At 42.9% G+C, this 13,635-nt stretch overlaps 1 protein-coding gene across 1 annotated transcript; it reads right to left on the bottom strand.

Annotated features, from left to right (window-relative positions):
• Positions 1-875: 875 nt before the first annotated feature.
• CLDN14 (claudin 14) lies at positions 876-1,586 on the bottom strand. The gene has a single exon (XM_008496643.2). It carries the CDS (start codon positions 1,584-1,586, stop codon positions 876-878), a length of 711 nt encoding a protein of 236 aa, XP_008494865.2.
• Between the last annotated feature and the right edge of the window lie 12,049 nt (positions 1,587-13,635).

The raw sequence follows: 13,635 nt of genomic DNA on the forward strand, positions 1-13,635 counted from the left end.
GGTTTTTTTCTGATCTAGAGAACACATAAGTTGTACAGAATGGCAGATCTTCTGAAGAGCTAAGTGCTCATTCTGTGACAAATTCTGATGATGATTTTTTTCTTTTCACTTTTTAAAATAAAAGTTTAACATCAAAAGTCTAGTTTTGTGCTATTTCTCTAACCTCAGTTCTCATCCACTGGTATGGTTTGTTTCCACTACGATGCATTGTCTTGTTTCAAAAATGTGCTACAATTTTATTTTGGTAAGGTCAAAACATTGTACTGTACTTTTACATATTAGGTATAACATGCTGTCAAATATATCTGTCACAGTGTTACTGAAATTCAAATTTCAGGGGATCATAAAACCCCCCAAACAGTTAAGTCAAAGCAAAACTAATACCTTGTCATAACAAAACATAAATGCATTATGGTAATGAGAAACTAAGCCGTCAGTCGCTGCTGACTGTGACCGTGTCACACCGTGAAGTTCTTTGTTTTAGGCAAAATGGTGTCTTTTGTTGGAACACTGTTCCAGCAGCAAGCTGTGTCCAGTTCCATTTTAGTGCTTGTCATGAGGCAGAAACTACAAACAAACATTACTTTTAAGCACAACTGCCCCTGAATTGCCTGCCTCTGAAACTGGAATTGAAAGTAGGCGGGTATCGGCTGTCCCTGGAATATCGCATCCTCCTTTGTATTTATTTTCCAGGCTCTGCAGCAAGCAGTCTTGTGTCTGCATTCTTTCTTTCTCCAGAAAGAAAGGGAAGAAACGAGCAGTGCTAAACTTTGTATAGCAACCCTTATAAATCGAAAGCCATCTCTTAGCTTTGCTTTATGCCACGGACAGAAAATTATAAAGCAGCTGTGTCCCGCGGGCAGATCTCAGGGAACTCACACGTAGTCATTTAATCTGTAGCCACTATGGGAAGCAGATGTCAGGGAAGAAGCATGGTTTCCCTTGTAGACGGTTGGTGGTCTGTAGGAGGGAGCAGTCCTCCTGAGGCTGCCGGGCTGCGTCTGGTAAGGTGCCTCATCCCCTTGACACTGCCCGGGTGTGCACAGCAGAGCACCCCCGAGCATCGTCAGGGCTGCGGAGGCGAAGCCGAGGTACAGAGCTTGACCGATCTCGTACTTCATCCCGCCGGGCAGCGCGGGGTTGTAGAAATCCGTCACAACGTCGTTAGTGGCCCAAGAAACAGGTACCAGGCAGAGGAGACCGGCCAGGATGAAAACAATCCCTCCGGAGACGGCAATGGGGCCTTTGGCAGGAGTCCCCTTGGCACAGTGGGTGCACTTCATACCGATGACGGCGATCCCGCATGCCAGCGCAGAGAGGACGCAGGAAATTACCATCATGGCACGGGCGGCTTGGAGGTCACGGGGCAGTGCCAGCTGGGAGCGGTGGACTTGGCACTGGTAGATGCCGGTGCTGTGCCAGACGCACTCCATCCAAAGCCCTTTCATATAGGCCACAGCTGTTATAATATTGGAGCCTACATGCGCCGTTCGCCACCAGTGAGGCAGAATAGTAGCAATTAGTGTCCCAATTAAGCCGAGCAGGCTGAGGGAGAAGCCAAGTAACTGAACAGCTGAGCTTGCCATGTTAATGTTTGTCCTGCCTAGTTCCCTTAATAAAGCACCTCCGCTTGAATTCCTTCGGAAAACACGGGCTTTTCTTGGAAGATATGCAGCTGTTTTACTTTGACACCTTCTGCTCTCCTAATAAAAGGTAATTGAGGAAAAAAGGAGTTAATTATTGCCCAAATGCATTACCTCTCCAGCCAGTAAGGTGCATTCCAAGTGCAGTTAGTGCAATAATTAGCATAGTTATCGCTGTTAATCGTACTTTTGTGGAAGTAATGGGAAAGTAAGCTTCCCTCTTCCCTTATATAAACAGCCTTCTGTTGCCCGCTGGGAAGAAAACTCAAGACAATTTATGAAATGGAAAAAAATATTTGAAATGCAAATATTCCCCTTCCCAGCAGACTATTCAAAAAAACAAACATGATTTCCTCTCTAAAGCAGAGAATTAGCTAGTGTTAACACTTGGAATGAATGAGATTTATAAAGTAGGGAACCACAGGTTGCTTTACACGTTGAAAACATTCCCAGAAGGTCATAGCAGGACTAGGAAAACAATAAGGGTGTATTTGCTCAAAGTAGGGAGCAAAGAGAGTGATTTAAAAGCTGTGGAAGAGGGTAACAAGTATTGGATTAAAGCCGCTTTCCTGACTTGCCAGTATTTCTTGAGGTTGAGTTTTAATAAAGCAGCTCAAAGGGGAGTAATTTCCATTAGCCTCTGTGGAGTTTCAGCTTATGATTTTAGGTTGTGGGTGAAATGACAGCATGTGAAACCAGATGTACATCACGGAGCTTCTGAGGAGCAACACCTTCACAGTTTGGTCGCATATAAATTCTAGATGAAAACCAAGGAATAGTAACTCTTCCTTCTGTGAACATCACGGGTTGAGTGGTCTTTTCCAGTGGCTGCCTTGCAAGGTCTGTTACACATCATGCCTTTTGTGTGGGGGCAGAAACCTGATATTTTGATATATAAGATAACTGTCCCATCAAAATCCAACTTGGAATTCAGAAACAGAAACAAATTCAAGCTCCAAATCTGCAAAGAGCCACGCATGTGCTGAGCGCATGTTTGTAGAAGAAAGGGTAAGTGTTTGCAGGACTGGGCCTGAGCAGGCAAAGGAAGGAAAACCATCTGGCCAAAGCTAATGAAGACCATTAGAAAAACGAAATAATGCAGAGGGAGAAAAGTGAAAGCTGGTTTATGTTCCCCTTATCTCAGTGAAGAGTCAGGAGTGCTTAAGGTGTGCATCAGGGATGATGTTTGTTTCCCGATCACATTGCGGCATATACCAATCTCTCCATAACAGCAAAATGGGCCATCTCTGCCCAAAACAACCAGAACCTGGTGTAGACATTGCGCCAGAAGACAGAAAAAACACTTGAAAAGCACAAAAATTAATTGGGCTAGGCAGAGCAGCAGTGCAGACTGAGAGTCTTGTACTTACACATATTTCTTTTACTTGGACCGTGTCTGCTGTGCACAGATATAGGATAGGGAGGAATGCAATGTTAGACAGGATCTGCAGAGAAGCACCCAGATCTCTGTCTGGAAGGGAAAAGAAAAGCCAACGACTGGCTTTGCTTTAATGTGGCTAGTTGAAGGAAGGCATTTTCCTAATGTTAGGGCTTTCTGGCCTTTCAGCTACATAGTACTTTAATGAAAATAAGTGGGTTTATGTGGCTGTTGAAGTAATTTGCCTAATTGGCAAATTGTAAGACAAATGCAGAGGGTTTTAGATCAGAAACCATTGTTCCAGGTAGGTGCCATGGGATCTCTCTCCATTCTTCCAAGGAAGATAAAGCTGCAGGCTTCTCTCTTTGTACCAGCTACCACCGAGTATTGCAATATGGCAGGATACAGGTTAGGGCTGAGCACAGCACAGAGTAGCACAGCAGAAGTAAGGAAATATTTGTCTTCAGCAGTACTGAACATTTGATTACTACTCCCACAGCATGCTGATGAAATGCTCTAGAAGTCCTCACTGTGTGTTTGCATTCCAGATTAATCAGGTTTGGCTCATAAATTGCACATAAGGAAAATCAAGCAATATTTTCCCTTTTACCTTAGTGTTTGTTTCCTATGAGGCATATAACTTTTGTATCTAAGCATTCTGTACACTTTAGAGATATCATCTCTCCTCCAGGACCCAGGAGATCTAGATGTGGCTTTGGGGCACAGCAGGAGGATGTGGGACCTACCAGGCTCACACAGGAAACCTCTGACTGAAATGGAAATGGACCTTGGGTCTCCCAAGCCCTAACTCCCACACTGCCTTTTCACATCCCTGGTCTCTGCCTGGTCTGATGGCCCCCCACTTTTTTGGTAGATTTCCCTATGCTGGTGAGTGTAACCTGAGATTGTACTCTATCCATTACTCATCCCACACCTTATATCCATATATTGCACACCATCCAAAAGAGTGCTCTCAGTTACTCTTGTATGTTTGCAAATAGGCTTTCAAGGTCAGGCATCAGGCTTTGACTCTTATCCCAGGGAGAATAGGATATAAAAGGTAAATGTGATTTACACCACCATACTTGAGAAATGGACTCCCAGTTTAATGGAGGTCAGAATACTTAGGGGCTTGGCAGCAGCTATTTTTAGGTATCATTAGGGTGTTATTTTTAAACATTAGCCATAAAGAGCCTTCTAATTTAAGAAACCAGTGTTAATTAGCCCAGCTTGCTTGGCGTCATGTTTTCCATGTGCCTTTCTCAGTGGATGCCAGCTGCCCCCGGTGCTCAGTAACACTTTAACTGCTGTGGACCAACTTTCCCCTCTCTGTTTGCAAGTGGCAAAACCAGCAGTAACTTAACCCATTTATCTCCAAGAACATCAATGGCCTTGTTAAAATGTCTCACCTTACAGCTTTGTTCCTAACGGGTTGGGCAAGGAACATGACCACTGCGGTGGGATCAGGTGAGCAGCTGTCTGGATGTTTCTCATGGGGTGACCTAGTTAAACACAAAAATGAGAATTAGCCATTTTTTCTGTATGGATTGTGTCTGTTAATATTTTTTTAGAAAGTCAGGAAACCAGAAAGAGCCACTTGGGGGGTAAGTGAAGATGACAGCTGTCTGGGGTAAAAAATGTTGAAAGTCAGTAAAATGGCAACTTACTTTTAAGGGGGGTCAGCAGCATTATTACCCAGTACACTGTTGCAAGAGAAGGCAGAGATGGCTTTCTCAAACCAAGTACACTGCTGAAATGCCTTTGCCTTCTTAGCCAGACATCCACATCTCAGCTGCTGTAGAATAGAGGAGATGCAATTTGCTTCTTTGAGGGGAAGTCTCTTAGTTGCAGTGGTGTCTGTTTGCATTCTTTTCTTTCCAGCAGCAACACCAGCAACCGCCTGGGCTCTTGTCCAAGCAGATCATCTCAGGCAAAACATTTTGTCTTCATTCTCTTGGTCATTTTGGCCTGTACCAGCAAGAAACTTGGAGCAGGCTGAACTGAAACCGTGGAGCAGACCTGGCTCGATGAGTGGTGTTACTTTGCTGGCATACATGAGATGATGGACCCCACTGTCAAGGCCCCATAATTGGACCAAGAAAAGAGCAAGACATCATGCATGCTTAGTCTTCATGACCTTAAAAACTCAACTAAGCACTGAGTCATTATAAAATGATGTGAAAATTTGTGAAGAGAAACTGCAAAACTTTTGAATTTCCTTGCCCTGCCAGCTCATGACAGCTTTATTTCTATGAGCACAAGGGTTGGAAGGACAATTTCTCCACACAAACTTCAGTTTTGCCTAATGCCTGTGTTGTACAGGAATGGCCATAGCTGGGTTAAATCTTTAGTTGTGCTTTCCACTTGGCTGGATCACAGCTGCGTTAGGCTTGGGAGACATGGCTCCAAAGTAAGCTCCAAATAAACAGCAGAAACTGATGTCACTAATCTGGGTATTTACCCAGGATTAAATGACAGATGCATGTTTTACTGCTGTCTCTTTCATCGTTTCTCATTTTACTATTTCCCTGCCTGTATTTCCCTGCCTATAGTTCTTTTTTTCCCTGCTCTTTCCTATCCCTTTTTCTAGACCTGTCAATTGCCTCTTTTTGTGTGAATTTTAATTCAGAAATTTCAGTATTTCAGTAACTCATTCATGCAGATATATCTCTGTGCACCATTACCAACCTATGTTTTCACTTCAGCCCATCAAATTCTGTACCAGTTCTTTCAAAAATGCTGGAAATCTGGCCACCTCAGCCTCTGTACAGAGAGTGCAAAAGTGGTGTGACATGGTGATGTCCCTCACAGAGATCCTGACCCACTGCAGACCAGTGGAGAGTCAGGCTTGAGGTACTCCCTGTTGTGGACTTCAGCTGAGCCAGGCCCTTAAGTGTGCACTCATTTTACCTGCTTGCTTAATCTCACACAGCCTGAATGATCAAGGTTGGGTCCATGTTTAAGTGCCAGCTGATCAGAGCCTTAAGCCATGCTGGGGTCATAGGTTTGCTCAGTGGTGAGTGAGGTTGCCCCTTCTGACCCTGTGAGCTTGGCTGTTTCCCCTCCCCAGGCCTTTTTATCTCTAACCCCTCTCAAAATTTTTTAATGAAAAAAATTGTCTGGCCCTTTGCACTTAGTAAGAAGAGGTGCATCCCTGTGGGGGGGGGTCTGTGGGTAGATCTGAGGGGAATCAAGACTTGCCAGATGCACAGCAAAATTTCTCTTCCCTCTTTTTTATTTTTTTTTCAAGAAGAGATTAAGAAATCAATAAAAGTTTGAAAGGCACATTGTAACCAACCCTTAATCTACACCTACTCCCACCCCCTCTATGTGAAGCGTGTCATCTCAGCAAACACTGACATTGATCACTGCAGCACAGCTGCTGCTCTGCCAGATGTGCAGTAGCAGCCTTAACCCCACTCGGATCCACAAAGCCTCTAGGACTATCCCTGTGTGGCACTATTGGCTTGTAACTGGCCTTGGACTGCCTCTTTGTTTCCTCTGCATGGACAAGATTCTTCTCATGAGCACCAGGGCAATCTGTCTCTGCATCTTTTTTGGGTGTCTCTCTTGGCTGTGGGTGCTGTCAGGCACCAGTGGTAACCGCCATTCATTTCATGGCTTGTTCCTGACTGACACCATTCATACATTATCTCTGCATTAAAATTATCTCTTGAGTGAACCCCACATCTTTTTCTGTCACAGAAAATCTGTAGCTTTTAGGGTGCTGTTATTTGGGTTTTTTTCTAAAGGTGCAAACCAAAAGATTTGTCTGCACCCTGAAATTACATAAAAGTCAATATCCTGGGAAAAATAAAAAGACTGCAAAGAAAAAAGAAGCAGGTACACATTTGCTCCACAAATTTTGAAGTCTTTTCACCTCAGTCTTCCAGATAAGCATTGGCTGAGGTGGGTACCTTCATACAGAGGTTTAGATCATCACTGGGTTGAATCACCCTCAAGGGATATTTCCTGCTTTTTAGGGTCAATAGAGGCAGCTGGGAGGAGCAGGTCTCCTCCCCGAGGTGCTCCAAGCAGTCCCTTATCCCAGGCCTCAGGGACAAGAAATGCAACACAAAGCAGTTTGCATGGCACAGGTAGGTAGGTGAAAGGGTTAAGGGATGAAGGAACACTAACCACAAATGGTAAATATCTATATATGTACATAAAGGCATATATTTCTAACCTTGCATATATTTCCAAAATTGTTTATCAGGACCAGACATTTCAAAAGAGTCCTGTGGTTTTAAGCTGCTCAGGTTTTGATGCTTACCTTGAGAAACCTTCAAATGCTCAAGTCTTGACTGTGGCAGTCAAATTTAAGTTCTAAGAACTAGAGAACTTAAAATAATTCATCACATGTATAGCTGGGTCTCAACGTCCACCCATAAAATCTGTGACATGGAAAAAGAAGAATGGAAGGACAAAATTACCTGAGAGCTAAACTGTGGTTATATTAAAATGATTGATGTGTTCAGACAGAGGGATATACGCATTTAGCTATTTGACTGGCATGTGAACAAAAGCTCTTGTGCTTGGATGACTTGCAACTCACATGATCTCATTTTTTTACTGAATGTAGCCAAGGTTATAAGTTTTGAATGATAATAAACATCCACAATGTGGTAGAGGCTCCTCTGTATAGTATAACACAGAGGATGATGAATGGTACATTTATAAAGGGTACTCTACACACAATGTGGCTACTTAATTCTTCCCTTTATTTATAGTATTAATGTCTTAAAAGACCATTTTAGCAAATATCCACTATAAACTTTCATTTCTTTTCTGAAAGTCAATACTTTCACTGAAATTGGTTTACTGAACCTAGGAGGTGTTTGCCTGTGGGACACTGCTAGATGAGTCAGCTTAAGATCTTAGAAATAATGGGCTCTTTTGTTATCCTTTGACTGTGGCTTTGGAAGAAACTTTTCTGGAGTTATTAGTACCTGTCTGGGTAATCTCAATTTGGCTCCATCTGCAAACACACAAACATGATGATGTACTGTATATGTGCATGATAAAACAGCTTTTTTTTTCATTTAGGGCCCAACCCTCGTTTAGGCTGGAGGAATGGGTTGTACTCAGGGCAGTGAGTTGAACAAAGCTGCCCTTGAGGGTGTTTTATCCATATTGTTCTCAAAGGTCCTGAGGAGTGTCGGGCAAATCACAGGTGCTTGATTTCATTTTCAGGGGGTACCAGACATGACAAGCATAGCAATTAAGATAATTCACTGGGAGATGGGGCAAAGTAATGTGTTATGAAATACTCAGGTAAGTGGTTCCACTTGCCAAACACTAAACATTGGGTAGCATTTCATATCATTTTGGCTTTCCTCCTCCACATGCAAAATGGAAATAATTTCAATTGAAAGTAAATTCGTCAGTGTTTGCAACACAGATGCTTTAGAGTGAGATCAGAAAGCCATTGCTCTAAACTTAGTACAGCATTAAATTGCAAGATAGTATACAGGGAAAAGGCATGATAAGAGTTTCTCTCAGTATTTATGTTTGGTATTGGTATGCACACAAATCTGTGCAAAATAAAGAGATGTGGGTACTGAAACTCAGATGGTTTGTGTACAGGTGTTTTTTTGTGGACCCTTTTCTTCCAGAATAAAATATCCAAATCAACATCAGAAAGTCTCCCCATAGCCTCATGTTGGAAACAACCATATCCATTTTTGGAACATGATCTGCTGGAGCCAGGGGAAGTCTGTGCGTAGGCTGCCCTTTTATCAGGCCCTCAGATTAAAGGCCACCACATCTGCAGAAAGGGTTGCAGCCGGAATGACGCAGAACTTACGGGGGGCTTTGTGCCCTGGAGGATTCCTGTCTGCAGGTGTGAGCTGGTAAATTAATTGCTGCCCAGTCAGATTACGAAAGCCTAGCAGCTAAATCAGAGTATTTATTACCCGGGAATACTGTGAGATGATGGAGCTGTTTTAGACCGAAGGCCAGAAACCCCTGGGCCAGGCTCTCAGCTTGCATAAATCCATGCACCATCACTCACTGAAGGGAATGGGGCTACACCGATTTACACTGACACAGTATTTGGCTTCCGAGAGCTTGGGAGGCAGAGGTTTTGAGCTCTGTCCCCCTTCACATGCATACAGCTTGCTGGCTACCTATTGTATCCAAATTATTATAATTTATGACCAGAGACCATCATGCTTGCACAGCCTGCCAGTTGCATGTGCTTTTCCCTCCAGATTACTCTTGGGTGATTCTGCCCAGTCAGTTATTTAAATGCCTCAAGCCTTGCAGTTTCTAACGTTTCCTGTGGCAAACTGCTCTACAGTCTGCTACGCTTCACAGTTCAGAAATGCACCCTGAGAGCCAAACGGAATTCTGCTCTTTCTCCCAGCCATATTTCCTTGAATCAGCCTAAACATATTACCTTGTTCATGTGTATGCCCTGCAAATACCTATTGAGAGTTATCATACTTTTTTATTTTCCGTGTCTCATCTGGACTCTCTCCCTCTTCCCCTTCTTTCATCCGCTATTTACATGCTATTTACATTCCTTAATAGTGCTGAAAATAGCCTTCAGCTCAATTTAATTTTATCTTTGTTGCAAGACTCTATGATGTATTGGTCTTTATGCCATCTTTGCCCCTTCAGACACAGACTGATCTCAGAAGGAGTTTGTGCTACTCAGGCTGGCACCAGCCTTCTCATTGCAAAATCTTCATGTCTATTGCACCTGGCTGGTGTTATCCAGTGATGCAGGTGGTTCTTGAAACTCCTTCCCAAAAGCTGAACCATTGCTTTGTTAGAGAATGAAATCTAATGTACCCAGTTGCTCACAGTGTAACCTGCCACATCTTCCTCTCGTTCCCAGGACTGCTGATGGCTTTCCAGAGGTGATGGCTGACATCACAGTCAGCCCTCTCCTCCCAGCCACCTGCCTCAGGGTTCTGTCCCAGGGGCATTTAGCAGTCCCACACAGGGAGACTGGTGCACTGCCTTTGAAAGATCTAAGGGAGAAAATATGCACCACTGCAACCCCTGAAATAAGATCTAGGCTGCCATGCTTCACTCAACAGCCACAAAGCGGAGAGAGGAGGGGGAAGGGGAAGGCCATTTGCTGGCTCTGAGCTAAGCTGCCCGGAGTCAGTGGGATGTTTCCCTATGATTTCCATGCACATGGATTCAGGGCACCCTTCCCCTCTCCCTTCTGTCCCCCTCTGGGCCCAGTGAGCATTCATTCCAATTGCTCACAGCCACACGGGTGTTTGCAGTCCACTCACATTTTTATTTTATTTGTTGTCCTTTTTGGATTCCAATGTTTCTGCTGGGAAGACCCCTGGACAGAAGTATGGGCAGTCTCTGAGCAGTGCATTTTATGTGCACTATATGTGTATGTTGCATAACCTGAAGTCAGCCTGAATAGATGGCCTGCACAAGGGACTGGTGGCACCTCTGCTGCCTCAAGCATTCACAAGAATGTGGTAGCCCTTGCCTTGGTTTTGCATACCTGAGGGCTGTGACTGGCAGTGCTGCTGCAAGTGTTTTTCTAGACAGACATTCATCAGCCCCAGATGAACAGCCAAACGTTCCCATCCTTGCTTACACAAGGTTTGGGTGCACAGAGGCATATCTGAGAAGAGGTTTGAACTCACTCATGGTGTTGTAAACAGAGAGCAACTCACCCAGACTCCATCACATAAGGGGATGACACATCAGAATCAAACCAGACATGAAGAGCTTCTCCCTTAGGTGTTTACTTTTGTACTTGTGACACACTCATGGATGTTTATGTAAAGCTTTAGGTCCTCACACTTGCATATCTTAACGGGACATATTTTATTCACAGGCTGGGTTAGTTCCACGAACAAACAAGCCAACAGCTGAACAAGAGAGAACTCAAGGTGCTCGTGACTTACTGCACAATACTGGTGGCACTAAATGTAACATACAAATCAGGAGAAGAATTGAGTTTCAAAGTGTCATCTTTCCTTTGAGCTGAATGTGTGTGGGACTTCTCCCTGACACACTTTGAACTGCACTTGCTGTGATAGCTATGTTTTTGGTCATGTGTGAAATTCTCCCTGTATTTTTGACACTTCCATTTGTCTTTCAGGATGACATAAGAATAAATGAGACCATCGGCCACAAACTCATTCATCTTTCCTGTAGCTCTCAGAGAATGCTGTAATTAATTAACATCTTAAAACTTTCACACTCTTACAGCTCTCCTAAAGTAGTTATTTAACCCTTGATATTTGCTCCCCAGCTGTGATGATTTAATCTAGCCAGGGTTTTGAAAGACTCAGCCAGGAAAATCCCAGAGTGCAGTACAGCTCATTTATAAGGATCAGCATTTCTGCAATACCAAGCCTGCACTGCACTCTCCATCTGTCTTATCTAAACACTACCATCACACCATATTTAGGTTTTCACGGTAAGTTAAACCACAACACGTAGATTTGAGAAAGTCATACATCTGGTCTGGAAAGACCATTCTGTATTTTAAACAGTTGTGGAACAGCTCTGCATTATTAATTCAGGTACAGCACATTTGTTACTGGAGGTTTAGTTCTCTTGCCAGCAAGGGAGAAGCTCTGCTGTCTCTTTTATCACAGAAGTTTGTACTTCTCAAAAAGAAAACCCAAAATTAAGTCAGTTTCCAAACTGTATAAATCGGAGCCTTTCATGAACATCACAAAACTATTCTGATGTGAGAACTGGGTTATAATGCAGTTGAAATTCCTTTTCCGTCCCATTGATGACTTTCACCCTTAAACAAGAAAAGAGCCAAATAACTCAGCAACACAACAGAGACATTTTACATTTCAAAATTAAGCCTTTTGAATTTCAAAACCAGGGAATTCTTATTATTAAGATGCCTCTTACAGGCATTAAATACCTAGTATAGTTTATGTTGCTTATTAATAGTCAACAGAAATACTCCAAGGTTTATATTTAACACAGAAATTGCAAGTATAAACTTCTCCCACTACATATATTTGCTATTGCTGAGTTAACATTGAAAGACACGTACTAACTTTTTAAATTTCCTGACTTTTATGATTGCTCAATTTTGCAACCTTAACATTATTTTGAAACTAGGATTGTGTAAAATTTTCCCCAAGAGACTAAGAAAACTATGCGCTTTTGAAGCATTGCCTTTCTGTAGCTAATTTCCCTGGTTTTGTTGGTTTGGTTTTTTTTTCCAAACAAAATCTTGCAGACAGGAGCAAAATTGCAGGACCTCAACAATAATCAAGTGTGTTTCTAGTACCCTGGTGCCTTAACTTTTCTGTATTTGCTGGGTGTTCGTTCTAAGGCACAGGTGTACATCTGCTATGGATCACAGCCCTGTCCAGGAAAGCACTTGACATCACTAGAACCACTCATATGCCTAGAGGCGAAGCACTTGTTTAAGTGCTTTCCTGGATTGGGGGATATCTTTAGAGATATTGAAACTTGAAAGGAAATGGAATTTAATTTTTCTATCAATGCATGTGGAATTTAAACAGGTGATGAATTACATCTCAGGGCTGCTAGCATGCGTATTCCCTGAACATGAGTGGGAAACGAATCCTTTCTCTCTGTAGTGAATCATAAAGTAGCACAATAAATAAAAGATACTACATTAATTTAAAACAAAGCATGGGTCATTCTCAGTTTGTATCCAGAATGTTTTGCATCTCAAGTAAAGGATTTGTTTCTGTGCCCACTGCTGGCTGGTTTTCTGGGGGTGAGCAGATGGTGGGAGCTCTTTTATTAGCTGAATATTTTAAGTAAAAATTCTCTTCTTGTCAGGGGCCTTAGTAGACTCTTACAATATTTATACTCCCTTAAACAGGATTAAATGGTGTCTGAAGGCTAATGCTTGCTCTCTTCAGTGAGATGGCATTTTATCCCTCATCAGCTGAACACGAAATCTGAAAGCAAAGGAAGGGCAATGTCCCTCAGTCTGACTCAGATGAACCACAGTGCAGTGCCAGTACGTGCCAGTGCACCTCCCTGGGCAGAATGCTGTCCTCTTCCCTTTGCAGCAAGAAGGAACTAGATGCTCTATGTCTGCCTGTGGTGAACTCTTTTATTATTAACCTTAAATGACACACGAGTCTATGCTTAAAGCAGATATGTCACGTGCAGGAAGTCACCTATATGAGTATGACTAAAAGTTGTGCTGGAAAACCAAGATCTTTCTAAACAAGGGCAAGACATCTGTGCTACAAAGGGCACAAAAGCTTATGGAAGCAGAGGTCTTCCAAAAGGTTCAGCATCATACAGGAGAAAATTATTCATGTTGCTGGTAGCCTGGTTTTCAGAAATACGTATAATGGTAGCTTTGTTTAATTTGGAAAGCCCCAGGTGACACAGTTTTGTTTCCTTTAAATGTATTTCTCCCTAAACCATGTGCCAGCATCGTTTCCTTCACTGATGAATGTATCTAGTTTAGGTGCTGAAAGGAACAGGAGACACTTTCACTATGTTCCAAAGAATGGGAAATACCATTTTGTGGGTTTATTTTTCATTCATTTAGGAGCAGTCTGGTGGACTGCTGCAGATGCCTTTGCAAATGTCTGCAAAGGAGGGACCATTCGGGAACTGGAGGCCCCTGATACACCCTGCCCAGCAGCCAAAGCCAATGGAAAT

This window comes from Calypte anna, chromosome 1 (genome assembly GCF_003957555.1).
Source record: "Calypte anna isolate BGI_N300 chromosome 1, bCalAnn1_v1.p, whole genome shotgun sequence".
NCBI lineage: Eukaryota > Metazoa > Chordata > Aves > Apodiformes > Trochilidae > Calypte > Calypte anna.